Source organism: Artemia sp. Qi Xiang Cuo, chromosome 19 (assembly GCF_049724085.1).
Source record: "Artemia sp. Qi Xiang Cuo chromosome 19, ASM4972408v1, whole genome shotgun sequence".
Taxonomy (NCBI): Eukaryota; Metazoa; Arthropoda; class Branchiopoda; order Anostraca; family Artemiidae; genus Artemia; species Artemia sp. Qi Xiang Cuo.
The window spans coordinates 8,103,812-8,119,475 of NC_142812.1; the positions used below are offsets into that span (position 1 = coordinate 8,103,812).

At 36.5% G+C, this 15,664-nt stretch overlaps 1 protein-coding gene across 2 annotated transcripts in view; it reads left to right on the forward strand.

Annotated features, from left to right (window-relative positions):
- LOC148940454 (phospholipid-transporting ATPase VA) overlaps positions 1–15,664 on the forward strand; it is a 204,545-nt gene that overhangs the window by 187,301 nt on the left and 1,580 nt on the right. For both annotated transcript variants that reach the window (XM_089105629.1, XM_089105630.1), the window contains exons 19-21: positions 7,385–7,489; positions 9,992–10,179; positions 13,456–13,554. In XM_089105629.1, the coding sequence (XP_088961755.1) occupies positions 7,385–7,489; positions 9,992–10,179; positions 13,456–13,554 (392 nt within the window). The remainder of the gene's footprint in view (positions 1–7,384; positions 7,490–9,991; positions 10,180–13,455; positions 13,555–15,664) is intronic.

Below are 15,664 nucleotides of genomic sequence, written 5' to 3' on the forward strand. Positions count from 1 at the left end.
TTCTACATTAAAACAATCATCTAAATACTCATCAATATGAAAAGGTACTTCAATAGAGTTGACCCATGTTTCGTTGTCTTGAAACTCCATTGCCTCTTCTTCCTCTTCTTCACTGGATGGTGAATATGGGACCAATGCACCAACCTATGAATGAAAAATAGCTTATTTTCAAATCATCCCTACTGTTAAAATTTGAATTATTATTGCTTAAAAGCATTTGGTTAATTCAACTTAAGACAATCTAAAACATCGCTTTATGACATAGAATTTTTTTTTTTTTTTTTTTTTTTCGCGGCACATCCCTGCGGCGTATCCCTGCGGCGCATCCTGCGGCGCTTTCCTGGCCCGCGGCGCATCCCGGCGGCGCTTCATGTAGCGCCTCCCACAGCTCTTCCCAGTCCCCCTTCTCAAAATGCCCTTCAAAAGTTGAAATATTTATAATTCCATACAGGTTCAGTAAACACATGAGTTTAATTATGGAGGTTAGATGAACGAGTTTGAACTTCAAAATGTCGAGAACCGTTAACTCGCTTTCCCCCTCACTAAAATCTATGGTACGATAGAAATATTCAGTGTAAATTAGGACGTCAATGTGTGACAGATGGAATAATCTCTCTTAAAACTATGTGAATGGAAATTAAAAGTTCTAGTGCGCTTTTTAAGCGACCAAAAAGATTCGAGGGCAACTATGCCCCCTCCCCCCCTTTTCAGCAATGTCATAAATAGCAATTATTATTTTTGGGGGTATAACTTGTTTCGCTCTTACATAGAATTCCGATTTCCTAATTTTGCAGACAATTCATAGCTAATTTTCTTGGCCGAACAATAGAGTTATGTTAAAGCATTGAAAGCCTAGACTTGGCGGTCTAACCCTCGCTAATGATAGAACAGGAAAAGGGGATGACAGATCTATTTATATGGTTGTGCGGAGCTTTAAGCCAAAGATTAAAGCAAGATAATATTCAATTGTGAACGGAATAGCATTTTGAGTTTCAATGGTATCTAAAGTATATGTGAAGCGATAGCGACAGAGAAAAGAGTGGTTTCTTTGCAAAAAATTACAATTAGATATGTAATAGGTGTTAATATCTCACAGAGAAAAGTTTATATTGGAATTGAAAAGGACTAAAAAATTGGAAGAAATAGATAGGTAGGAAAAAATGCTTACATTTGCATAAACCGTCTGAGCTTCGGTGCCCGAAGGGCCGGGTAGTGCATGCTGGAGGGTAAAATCCTGACCTAGCGTCAATGGGGCAGCTATTAGAGGACCAAGGAGAGCGGATGTGCAAGCGATGTCATTAATTTCTTGTACAGGAGCTGTGACTTGTGCAGCCGGGACAGGGGCTGGTACAGACGGCTGCACTTGGGCAGGCAGCGTGGAGCTAGAGGGTTTTGGCCAGCGACCATATTGCATGACAGTAGCCTTCCATTCTCCTTTGGTTTTCTGAGATGGCTGCATTGTGCCTGTGCAGATGGAGCTTGGAGCTGACGACGGTTGTTTTGGGTCGAGCGAGCATACTTAATAATGACAGTAGCCTTCAGCAGGGGGCTGCATTATCAGCTCTTGCTTTCTTAGCGGGTGGCGGTGAGGAGCATTCTTCGCTATTTGCGCCAGCCATAGCTCTCTTCGATGTAGGGTCCGCAAATTCCTCATAATTTGCCTTAAAGAAGAGAAGAAAAAATCAAATCAAAATAATTTCTCCCTTTTTACAGAAAGAAAATTATTAAACATAATTTTGTTTAGAAAAGTATTTATCTCATTTTAGTAAAGCAAAAAACCCATATTCTCTCCCCCCCTAAATTTAGGAAAATTAACCCACCCTAAGTCTACCCTCTCATTGAGTTAATCATGAGTTTTATTCAATCGAAAGGCATATCTTACTACCTTTTATTCAAATGTTATAGCTAAAATCACTAAATGACAAAGAAGCAATTAAGGTAAGAAACAATTATCTTTTCTATTTTGTCCACTATTAAAAGTGCTAACCCCTCCCCCAACAAAAATCCTGGATTCGCGCCGTGGAATATAAAATAAACTATTGAAAGCTTGAAAAAATTAAAAACATGCCTAGAGACGCAACGCATATATTTACACATTAGTTTTCTTGTCAATGGGTGTACATGTCTACACACCAAATCCCCCTTACTTTTAATGCGAAGAAATAGTTTGTTTTCATTTTACACTGATGGTGTTAGAATTGAAGGCATTGCCCTCCCTTTTTACGTAATTTACTTTACAGCAAAGCTGTTAGAAGCGATGTATCGCCCCCTCCCCCTTTTACATAATGTTCTAAATACATTGTTAGCAATTATTTTGTTTAGAATGCATTTCACTTTTCCAAAATAGTGCATTACATATTATTACTTAAAACTGTTTTAATTTGACAATCAAAACAAAACCCTTTGGACTTGACCGCTATCGTGAACACACCGGAAGAGGGTGACAAAGCTAATTATAGGCCTTGCGCGGAGAGTCTTGTGTCAAAACATAGCGGGTTAATAACAACAGTGACGGAAGTCAGTGATCGCTTTAGCTAGAAATATAGAATGAAGGAATTTAACGAAAGGATAATTATTTCTTTTCGAGAATTTGACGTAAAACAATGGTGGGGGGGGGTTAGGTTTCGAGGGTAAAAGAATATATTTTCGTTTTCATTGATATAAAGATTGTATGTTTGTATTAGAGTGGGGGGGGATTTAGCTGGAAATATAGAGGAAAGAAATTTATCGAAATGGTATTTCTTTTTGCGAGAATTTGGGATTGTAAGACAATGGGGGAGGGGATATTGTTAGACCCTAATTCGAAAATGACTTGTTTCTCTACTCCCATACAGGTTGTGTAGGCCTAGCTTAATTATTGCATCAGTGTGTTTTAATTTTGACGGAAGAATAGTTCCGTTGACCGCGTTTGTAAACCGGAAAGGGTGTCAGCTAATAATAGGCCTCGTGCTGGAGAGTGTGTCAAAACAGAGCGGGGTTTTCATTAAAAATTGACAGAAGTCAGCAGACACTTTAGCTGAATATACTGAAGGGTGACCAAGGAAAATAAAAAGTGGAATTTAACGAAAAGGTATTTCTTTTTGCGAGAATTTCGGATTGTAAAACAGTGTGGGAGGGGGTTAGGGTAAAAAGAATATATTTTACGTTTTCCATTGAGTATAAAGATTGTATGGTTTGGGGGGGGGGTTTGGGGGTAAAGGAATATATTTACGTTTTAGCTGAATATACTGGAGGGTGTCCAAGGAAAAAATTCGTTTGAAAATAAAAAATGTACTTACATTGGTAAATTGTGGCTGCCAAGGCCTCAAGCTCATCAATTATGTCAATTGTTCTATCCATTGTGTCACAATACTTTCTGATAATTGAATCACATTGCATCCCCGTTATATACGAAATCTCAAGGTCAAATTGTTATGTAAACAAAGCCCTCTGATTGGCTGAGAAGGAAACACGTGTTCTAACTGTTACCATGGAAACTCATAACATTTGGCTTGAACAACAATAACAAATACTGTTTCCCGGAAACTCATAACATCTGCATCGAACAACAACAAGAAGGAGTGACAAAGTTCCTGTTTTTCCATTCTCACTGACAAAATCCATAAAACCATCAACATAAATGTGACAACATATTCACTGTTTTTCAAATTCTCACTGACAAAAACCATAAAAACATACAAAAATGTGAGAAAGTTCCTGTTTTTCAAATTCTCACTGACAAAAACCATAAAACATCAAATAAATCGACCAACACACATAACCATCCATAAACTATGTAAAAAAAAGTTGTAGGTGGCAGCACGGGTGCCCGTCACGAGTAGCACCTCCCCTTCTACTAGCAATATGCATATGGCACCACCCGATATTTCAACTTAATACACAAATCAAATCTTAAGATACCCTCTTTTGACAATCTAAATCCACATAGTGTCTTTTGTTAGTTCGAATGTGCCATCAATATTCTCTCAAATTTTACCTTCTTAGACTTAGCCTTAATAGTACTAGTATTTAAGTAGTTACGATGGTTGCAGGAGAAGTAGTTGCAGTGTTAGTGTTGTATGAGTAATAGTAGTAATTCTGCTTCTAACCACGCACCCACTCCATTCTTTTGTTGACGTCGAAAGGTACCTTCGTACCATTTCTTTCCTTTCACTATTCAACAATGGAGTTCTCGATACACAGTCCGCTGCTCCATCGTCTTTTATCATTATTGGTCTCAATCATTGTGGTGCTAGTAGGAGAAGTAGTTGCAGTGTTAGTGTTGTATGAGTAGTTGTAGTAACAGTAGTAGCAGCTACTGTTACTACTACTAGCATCATTGTGGTGCTAGTAGGAGAAGTAGTTGCAGTGTTAGTATTGTATGAGTAGTAGTAGTAACAGTAGTAGCAGCAGTATTAATAGCGGTAGTAGCATGTACATCTTGCCTTTTGATCAGTTGGATATCCCTTTCTTGATGCCCTGATAGTTTCACCTTGGCACGGTAAGCCGTTCCAAAAATATTGCCGATTTACGCTTTTGACCCCCTTTTGACGCCGTTTTCATCTTAGTACTCTAAGCCTTGAAGTTGTTGCAATTGAAGTAGTAGCTGGAGTAGATTAGTAGCAGTAGTAATATTAGTAAAAGTAGCAGTGTTAGTAGTGGCATGCGTATATTAACGTTTTGTCTATTAATCTTCCCTTTAAATATTCTCTGAAAGTTCCAACTTAGTACCTAAATCTATTCTTGAGATAGGCCCTTTTGACAATCTGCATGCACATAGTGTGTTTTGATTTAGTTCAAACTACCCCAATATTCAATATTCTGTCAAATTTTGAACTTTTTACGCTTAGGCTTAAATGTACTAGTATCATAGTAGTAATGGTAGTAGTAGGAACAGTAATAGCAGTAATAGTTTATTATTAGTAGTAGTTTCATCGGATGTTTATTTCATTATCCTCGGCCTTAGTAGTACCCGCTACAGAAGTAGTAATTTTAGTGATAGTAGTGGTAGTAGCAATAGTAGTTGTGATAGAAGTAGTTGTAGTAGTAGTAGCGTACAAATGTGGCCTTATTGGTCAATTGATCATCTCCCTCTTCATTTCCTGAAAGTTCCAAATTAATATACTCAGTCATTTCTGAGTTACGCCCTTTTGACAACCCATTCACACATAAAATGTTATGATTTAGTTCAGCACTCTCCTCAATATTCCCTAAAAGACTCATCTTAATGCCCTTCATATTTTGGGAAGTAGTAATCAAACATGCATACCTTTTCTCCATATAATATACTATAAATAAACAATGAACAAATTTCCTAACTTACAGCGCTTGCCCTGAGGCCTCGGGGCCGTGGGGGGGGGGCATCCCCAAACGCATAATTACTGAACCTTTTGACAATGCTGAAAAACCATAGATGTCTCAAAACTTTGTTTGGAAGTTTGTTTTTGGGAAATGATGGGCGGGGGCGGGGGTTGGTTGCTCTCAGATCACTTTTGACTCTTAAATGGGGCACTATAACTTCCAATTTCGAATCAAATGAGACCCATCTGAAGTTTATGCGACAATCCATTCCACACAAAAAACTTATATGTCCCCAGGACCAAACGGAGTTGCGTCAACCCTAGAAGCATTGTTATATGTTCTTTGGACTATTTTGTTTTAAAATGGATATCTCACAATTTCAATCAGATGCCTTTCATCAAAAGAGGGGTAGTTAGGGGGGGAGCTAGTTGACCTCCATCACTTTTGACTCTTAAAGGGGAACTAGATCTTCCAATTTTCAAACAAATGAGCCACCTCTAAAGCTTATACAATCATCCATTCCATAAAACTTCTAATGCCCCTGGGGCATAACTCACAATCCTTGCCCAAAGCTCTGGTGGTTTGTAACAAAACCAAAAGCCTTTTTATATGATCTTTAGACTATTTTGAATAAACTGGCTACCTCAAAATTTCTATTGTCTGCATTTTGGGAAAGCACGACGTGTGGGGGGCGGGGGCGGGGGGCTAGCTACCCTCTGATTACTTTGACTTTTAAAAAGGGCACTAACAATTCTGATTACCTTTCCAATGAGACCCTTCTGACGTATATACGACCACCCTTTCTATAAAAACCTTATATTCCCCCAGGGCATAACTTATAACCCTTGCCCTAAGAGCTCTGGGGAGGGGGGATTCACCCTCAAAGAAATAATTTCCGGACCCTTCAACTACGTTGAACACAATTGTTATATCAAAATTTTGATTGGATGTGTTTAGGGAAATGACGGGCATGGAGAGAGAGGGGGGTCTCAAATTACTTTTGATTCTCTAAAAGGGCACTATAACTTCCGATTTGAAATCAAATTGGCCCAGCTGAAGTTTATACGACCAGATATTCCACGAAAACCTTATATGCCCCCAGGGCATAACTTACAATCCTTTCCCCACTGCCCTGGGGGATTGTGCCAACCATAGAGGCATTGTTATATGTTCTTTGAACTATTTTGAACAAAACGGCTGTCTCGCAATTTCTATCAGATGCGTTTGATGAAAAAAGGGATAGTTGGGGGGGGGCTAGTTGCTCTCCATCAGTTTTGACTCTTAAAAGGGAACTAGAACTTCCGATTTTCAACCAAATAAGATTTCTAAAGTTTGTACAACTACCCCTTCCATAAAAACCTTAAATGCCCCTGGGGCATAACTTACAACCCTTGCCCCCAGGCTCTGGGGGTATGCTCCAACCTCAAAAGCCTTGTTATATGAACTTTGGACTATTTTGAATAAAATTGCTATCTCAAAATTTCAATTCGGGGCATTTTGGGACAAAAGGACGTGTGTTTTTTGGTGCATTTTGGGAAAAAAGGACGTGACACTAGAACTTCTGATTACCAATCCAATAGACCACCCCCGAAGTTTGTATGACCACCCTTTCTATAATATCCTTATATGCCCCCAGGGCATAACTTACAACTCATGCTCTAAGAGCTGTTGGGAGGGGAGGGGGTCGTGATTACCCTCAAAACATAATTTCCGGCACTTTCAACAACGCTGAACAAAATGGTTGTCTCTAAATTTTAATTGGTTGTTTTAGGGAAATGATAGGCGTGGAGGGGTTTTTTTCCCTCCAATCACTTTCGACTATTAAAAAGGGCACTAGCCTTTTCAATTCCCAATCGAATGAGCTCTTTTCGAAGTTTCTACGACAACTCCTTCGATACGAAGTGCCCAGGTCTAAATCAAAACAAAAATGAATAAGTAATACATTGTGCCAACATCGTTCTTTACTTAGGCAGTGCCAATGCGCTGCCTATGAATTAAGTCATTCAAAAGAATGAAAAGTTTTTAGTTTTAACCTTTTTTACGAGTAACTCCTTAGTTTTTCTGGTATGTTTATACATATGTTTATTTCCGACTTTATTTTCAGGCTTATAATAACTCCAAAGTTGATATTTGGGAATTCGGTACGTGTGTTACAACTACCTGCGTGTTTGTGATGAATTTTCATATAGCTTTAGACTTCAAAACTTGGGTAAGTATTAGTCTCCGCCCATAATGTTGCTCCATATGAATTTTCTGTCCATTAGTAATACTTTTAATTTTGTGTCCATTAAAAAAGTTCATGGTCAATAATTCATAGGTCTTTAGGATCTGGTTTGAAGTTAAAATTTAAATATGTGACGTACGTCGTACTTCCAGATATCTCGAGGGTAACATTCTGATTGTTTTTTTCTAACTTTAGTTAGATTAAGGCCAAGGAGGCATCCTTCAAATTAACTTTCTTGTAAGACAAATTTTTTTTTTCGCTATCACAAGCCAAGAAGGGTCGAGTTAGAATTTTAAGATCAATAAATAAAACTGGATAAACACAAAAGCCCATAAAAAGCAAGGTAAACTAAGACTTGTAACGAAATTCCAAAATTAAAATTGTCAGAATGAAAATCCATTCATTAGCCACTATTTAGATGAGATTGGTTATAACATAATATAAAGTTAAAAACAAGCAAAAATGAATAAAAACAGCATTTAAATGTACAATTTTTTTTGTAAAGGGACGTAAAAAAAGAAAAAGGAAAAAAAACAAGCGAACAAATAAAAAACATGGGTATTTTTAAACAGCGCCTGTACCGATTGATAAGGAGAGGGCATCTGGCGGGGTGTTTGTATGTTGTTTCCGTAATGTAGGGGAAAAAGTTTTTTTTTTCATATCTGGAGGTAAAGCAGTGAACGGGGGACAAGGTTGGAGAAAGCTGGGAAACGGCCCGACGAGGGTGGAACATGGGCGGGGAGTGTCTTCGATAAAATGTATTCCGTGCGTTTGCATATTTGAGATGAGGGCGAGCAAAGGAATTTTCAACCCTTAAAGTAGTGGAAGGGTGTGTCAAAGTAATTTTGAAGCTTAACGGGGGAAAAGCAGTGAACGGGGGACAAGGTTGGAGAAAGCTGGGAAACGGCCCGACGAGGGTGGAACAAGGGCGGGGAGTGTCTTCGATAAAATGTATTCCGTGCGTATGCATATTTGAGAGTAGGGCGAGCAAAGGAATTTTCAAACATTAAAGGAGTGGACGGGTGTGTCAGAAGTAATTTTTAAGATTACGGAGGGAGGGTGATAATTAAAAGTACGGCGTATGTCATTTTGGTCTAAAATGAGTTATGTATTTGTCATGGCTAAACTAAACACGAGGAATCGAATGGTGCAGTCAGGATTGGCATATCTTGTACCGTTACGAAAAAAAAAGACACAAGCCTCTGTATGGTGTACGTTTATTTTTTATCAGGTCTTGTTGCAACTCAGAATGACAGAAGAAGATTATCTTCTGGAGTTATAACATGAGGACCTGGCATTTGTCTCCTTTTTTGTCAAGGAAAAAGGAGACATACGCCATAAAATGGAATAATTTTGAATTTACTTGGTTGTCTGAATTCAATTTATACCACTAAAAAAAAGCATTAAAAAGTTGGTTTAGAATATTCTCTTTATTTTATAGAAAATTTTATAGAAAATTTATAGAAAATTTTATAGAAAATTCTCTTTATCCCCATTAGCCTCATACTTCAGAGCGACTACAGCCGACAACCTTTTTCTGTTTTTTGGCTCTCCTGAAAAGTTACAAAAATGGCGCATGTCGTACTTTAAATCATCGCAGCCGATTGCTTTATGTATGACATTTTTAACGTGAACACCTTACTTTTAATTAGAAGAAATTGACGCCAAGTGATTTAAGGGAGGAGACGTAAATTTGAAGAGGGATAGGATTAAGAAAACAGCGATGGGAGTCAAGGAAACAAATCAACATTAACGTGGATTGCAACAAGACTAACTATCTAAAGTTTTGATGTTATTTATGAGAAAGGTGATTTAGTGAAATTAAATTGAAATGAAATGAATAATAAAGCTATTGATTAACCAAAACTGACTTAAGCAGACTTTGAGGGGCTATTAAATGTATACTAGTTTATATATTAATTTGTGTATGTTATTTATCATACTTTGTTTTTTAATAAATATTAAATATTTATAAATCTAATACTAATTTAATTAAATGTTTAACACTAATCTAATACTAATATATATATATATATATATATATATTAATTCATGTTTTTATGTAAAAAAATTTAAGTGGCGTCCAATCTTGTTCAAAGAAATGGAAAAGCACAACTAATAAATTGTTTATCTGAAATGCCAAGCCTTAAGAGATCCCTTGGCATTGATGCTGAGTTTGTATTTATGCTAACTGTATGATACGGAACTGAATGTGCACCTTGTATATTAGCTAAGTAACAAGAACGTTCTGTAAATTTTCTAAAAAAATTGTAAAAGAAAACTTTGTGTTTGTTATTTATATTTTATTAGTATATGTTAATCTCTCTCTCTCTGTCTTTCTCTCTCTCTCTCTCTCTCTCTCTCTCTCTCTCTCTCTCTCTCTCTCTCTCTCTCTCTCTCTCTGCTCTCTCTCTCTTTCTATTTCTCTTTCTCTTTTGAATCTTGCTATTATTGCCACTATTACATTTTTATTTATTTCTTACGCAGACAAAGTATCACGTGGCTTCAATTTTAATTTCTATTGTGGCGTTCTATGGATTTGCCTTGACCTACAGCGCTGTGTGTAGCCAATGTTACGGAGTGCCTAACCCCTATTGGGTAACACAAGTTGCAATGAGCTCGACAGAATATTGGCTTACAGCAGGCCTTACCACTGTTCTTGCCCTTCTTCCAAGGTAGGCTTCTCAGAATTTTGGCTAAAACTCGAAAATATTTTTTTAACAACCTACTTATCGTAGATATATCTCGAAAATCTTCAGACTCCAAACAAGTTACCGGATTCAAGTCGTAAATTTGATGTAATTTGCCCTCTCAGAGCAGATCATCATATCTGCAAAGAAGGACTTTGGTTATCAACTCTTTTATCCACGGGCCCATGGTATATTCCGGGTGTGAGGGTATATAGTTGAATTATTTGCGTACAGAACAATTTTTCATAACCAACACATTTTCTGTCAGTATCAGATAGAGAAATCCTGTTAGCTGTACAGTTTTTCCGCTCAAGTATGTCTAGGCTCATAATTATCAAAGCAAGAAAGGTTTCTTAAAAAAGAAAACAAATTTTTTTCTAATCACTTTTTCTTTTTATTTTTTGTATTTTTTTTAACTTGGCTAATGAATTTTCAGTATCGTTTCAGAGCTGGAATATTGTTCATATAATTGTTTATACTAATGGAATTGTTGTATTTTTTTTAGTATATGTAAAAACAGACACTTTAAATTTGAAACAGCGGTTCAATTCAATAGCCAATTTCAATAATTTGGGTTTCAGACTCTGTTTCCGAGTTCAATTTCAGCAAACCAATTCAATTAAACGACAATTTTTCAATACAACAATTGAATTTTTTCCTGACAACAATTCAAGTTTGTGTGCATCTTATTTGGTTGTTCTAAGTTTTGAAATTTAGCTCCGTATTGAACATGCTTGGCAGAATAATATAGCTTTTTTATATTATAGGAACTAAATTATTTTAAATACAACTAAATTATTTTATGCATTAAATGTATATGCTATATACAACGCAGTATTTAAAAAAAAATACAAGGGATATAGTAATTTTTTATTAATGATTCTGTTACCATAGATATATATTTCTCATCAAAGCCCCTACCAAGGTCAGTGTACTTTTCCAGGCGGTGCTTCTGTTCTTTTAGACCAGTTTTGAAGAAATCTGGAGAATTAAACGATATTAAATGATACGGAATAAAACGATTTGTATATCGTTTGTAACTTGAATTGAATTTTAGAACTCTTGTTTTTGTTTTTTGTTATTTCATTTTGTCGTTTAGTTTGTTTGTTTTTTGTTCTTTCGTGGCACATGCTCACTTTGGTGCAAGTTAATTATTCCTTTTTTTATCTCTCAATCTATTCCTTTTTTTTATCAATTATCTTACGTATTTCAAAATTCAGGCGAAGAGGGGATAAGGGAGAGGGGTCTAGACACATCAAAAAGTCAAGAGTAAAGATGATTCAGATAGTTGATGGTACTGTTGAAAATTTCATACTAGCCAGCTAAAAAGTATATTGGACGACAGACCTCAGAAAGAAGAAAACAGTTGTCTACAGCGTTATTTGAAGATCAGAGAAAAAATAGGTTCTTCCTTTCTCGAAAATTATAAGTCCCTTTGCCCGACATCCCTTCAATAAAAGAATGTTTCCTTAAAATTCTGGTTCAATCTCCAATTCTTGACAAAACATATACTTACCAAACCTTAACAAACTTGTTTGGAATAGTTACCATATAGCTAGCTAGTATAGTTACCACTACTTTGGCATGCTTACCAAGCTACGCGTGAAATTCGTCACCTTTATTGGAATCTATTGATTGTATGCAGTTTATATAATCATGTATAGTCGCCTGCCTTTATACAAAAAAAAAGAAAAGCAGAAAGCATGCTTTCTTGTGATTATTTAAAAACCAACTGACTGATCTAATTTCCGCTTTGAGTAAACTATTCTGTTAACCACTCTATGGTATCTATAACACCACGTCATAGTTTTCAGATTAGCTATTGGCTGCTTGCCAACACCAAAGCAAGCTGTACAAAATATGTAGTTCCTTCTCACTTTCTAGGGCTGTAATAAAAGAAGGGTTAAGATGGATAGAACACGATTTACGGATGAAGGATGGCAGATTGCTAAATATTTTCATTTTGGCTATCTATATGGGACTGAACGAAAAGCAGATCACCCCTGAATGGAGGAGGGAATAGGTCCTAAGGAAAGATTTCCAGGAAATTGAAACTTTATAGAGGGTAAAGAGTGAAGCTTTGAATGGATCGGAGTGGGGGGGGTCGCTTTCGTAGCTGTATTGGCCTCCGGTGGCTTTGTGCCCTAGTAGGTTTTCAGCAGCAGTAGTAGTAGTATTGGTCTGTTGTATCCCACCGTAACCGTTAAGTAGATACAAGTAGATTTCAGGAATATTACAAAATTTATCCTTTGTGTAATTCATAGAATTTTTTTCTACCAAATTAGAGTTTTTGCTGACGCTTCGTTTGTTAAATTTTATTTGGTGTAAACTCTTAATTTTTGTTTTATATTCAAAAATTTGCATGGTTTATTGCATATGAGTTCTTTTGTTTCGGATTTTACTAGTGCCGTAAACGGAAGAAATTTTAAGAGTCAGTTAATTCAATTTTGAACGAGGATTAAGGTGCAACTTGTTCTCTCTTTTGGGCTAAGAGGTCATCCATCACACCTGCGAAACAATGCAAGTCCATGGGAATCACGAGGTGATATTATTGCTCTTTCCGTGCCGTCTTTCTTATTAGGGGTTTCGAGATAATTCAGTTTTAAATTATTATAGTTGCCACAAATGTGTCAATCTTGCATATTCATTTTATTCTTCTTTTGTCGTTTGCGTGATTCATTAAACATGCGATGGTTTACAGCAAATTTTCGAAAATGAACAACTTCTAAAAAGTTGCAACTTCTTGTTGTCGCAAAGTTGCAAAAATTATTCCCCTTTATCTTTAGGGTATACGCCATTCATTATCAAGGATGGTGCTAGCTTCTGCATTCTAGATCAACAGCTTCTTATGAGGAAAGGCGAGCCATTCTTGGACCAGATTGCTTGTGGTAAAATCATAATAAATTAATGCTTGTGTATAGATGGAGAAAAAATTGAGTGGAAATTGAGGCCGGAAATAATTACCTGAAAACAGGAAAAGTTGGCTGTAAAACGCACTGTTTGGCTCTTTGCCCCTTCCCCCTTGCATATTTGAGATTATGTTTGGTTTTCCCTCCTAGAGGTTTAATTAGACAATACACGGCACACAATCAAGCGTCACTGCATATGTCATTATTCAGTAGTCCTTGCAGGAGCTTATCTTGCAAAGGGGGAGGGCCAACTTACAAAATTCTAGGGGTGGTGGGAGGGGGTAGGGTTAAAGAAAAGCTCGCAGTGAGTTTAATTGAACATGTATTATATATTTTAATATTGTATTTACAGAGTCATAATAAAGGTTTTGCTGACAACCTGCTCACCTAGTGACATTGAAAAGGCTGCGATAGAGCACAAATTCTTTTTGGATCATTCCACTTGCAACACGTGAGTTGTTGGTTTTTTTTTTTTTTTGTTTCTTTGTTTTTTTTTTAGTATGAAGATCTGCAAATCAATGTATTAAATGGATGGGTAGAATAAAAATTTGAATTCGAGTTCCTCGCACCACTGTGATGATCAGGTAAGCCTACCAGTTTAACCCTTCGCCATCCAGCAACTTAGGAGGATATAAGGATACATCTCTTCTTTGCGTTTTTTTTTTTATCATATTGAGGATATTTCATCAACTTCCGAGGATGAGGTGCCGTTTTCTGATATTATAATTGCCACCAAATTGCCATCTGATATTATAATTGCCACCAAATTGCCATCTGATATTATAATTGCCACCAAATTGCCATCTGATATTATAATTGCCACCAAAAAATATTTGCCACCAAAGTCTTGAAATTATGTAGCTTACCTTTTGTAAAGGCTGTAGCTTCCTGCTTTTATTTATGCAAATCAGATCAAACAAATCATTTTCATTTCATAAAAGTTTGACTCTGTCTCACAACTTTATTTTTTTAAACAATAAATAGCTTTAGCGTAAAGAGTGAGGCGTTGAGGAGGGGACAGCCCCTTTCATATACTGAATAATTTCTGTACGTTTTAAATTTTAATGTTTCTCCTTACTATCAGTTGAAAAACTTTTTTTAATTTAATTTCTGATCGTTTTTCAAAATAATGCTGGGAAATCCGGCGCCCCCTTCTTAGCAATGTCCTTTCCCCCATGAAAGCTTCCTCCATGGAAAGATCCTCCTAAATAACCCCCGACCCCCCCCCCCCCGCTACAAGAAAAAATCCCCCCTGAAAACGTCTATACACTTCCCAATAACCAATACTATATGTAAACATTGGGTAAAGTTCGTAACTTTCGGCCCTCCCCCCGGGGATTTTGTGGGATTAAGTCATCCTAAAAGACATGTTTATTATATTTTCGGCCATGCTTAACAAAATGGCTATCTCAATTTTTTGATCCGGTAATTTTGGTAAAAAATTAGCGTGGGAGGGAGCCTAGTTGCCCTCCATTTTTTTTGGTCACTTAAAAAGAGCACTAGAACTTTTAATTTCTGTTCGAATGAGCCCTTCAACCATATTCTAGGACCTCTGGGTCGATACGATCACCCCTGGGAAAAAAAAACAAACACGCATCCGTGATCTTTCTTCTGGCAAAAAATACAAAATTCCCCATTTGTGCAGATAGGAGTATGGAACCTCTACTGCAGCTTTCCCTGATACGTTGAATCTGATGGTGTGATTTTCATTAAGGTTCTATAACTTTTAGGGGGTCTTTCCCCCTTTTTTCGAAAACCAAGCAAATTTTCTCAGGCGAGTAATTTTTTGATAGGTAAGACTAAACTTGATGAGACTTACATATTTTAATTCAGCATTAAAATCTGATTCTTTTGATGTATCTCTTGGTATCAAAATTCCGTTTTTTAGAGTTTCGGTTAGCCTACTATTGAGCCGGGTCGCTCCTTACTTACAGTTTATTACCACGAACTGTTTGATTAAATAGAAACGCTGACATTGTTTACCTTTTCATTATCAATTGAACGCTTTGTGTGCCGACTTTTCAATATTTGTGCTATTTTTTCTTCTTCCTGTTTAATGTTTAAATAGATTAAGAATGGAACCAAGAGAACAATCTTTATTGGTACCGGGTAGGGTTCCTACTTTTTTTTTTTCTTTCTTTTTTTTTCAGTAAGCGTTTTTGAAAAGGGGAAAGGTTTTTAACATGTTGTGATATTATGCAGCTTTTATGTGTTTTGTCGTTCTAAGGGGGGTAGGCCCCAAGGGTGTATCTAGGATTTTTGTTGCGTTTTTACGAGTCGTACAATTTTTTTTTTGTACTTGTTAGTTGTACAGAACACACCCAAGAAGTGAAGTTAGGTTAATCCTAATGAAATATAAAATAATAAAATAAAATATACCAAAATATGGTGAAAATATAATACTTTAGTAACAAAATTATGGGAATTATGAACAGAAAATTATGGAAAGCAGCCCATGTTTATATCTGCTTTTTTTGCTGCCGTCAATTTGATCATATAGATCATATTTTCATCGTTCTTTCGAAATTAATTTAACTTGTCACAACTCTAATTTTCTTTAA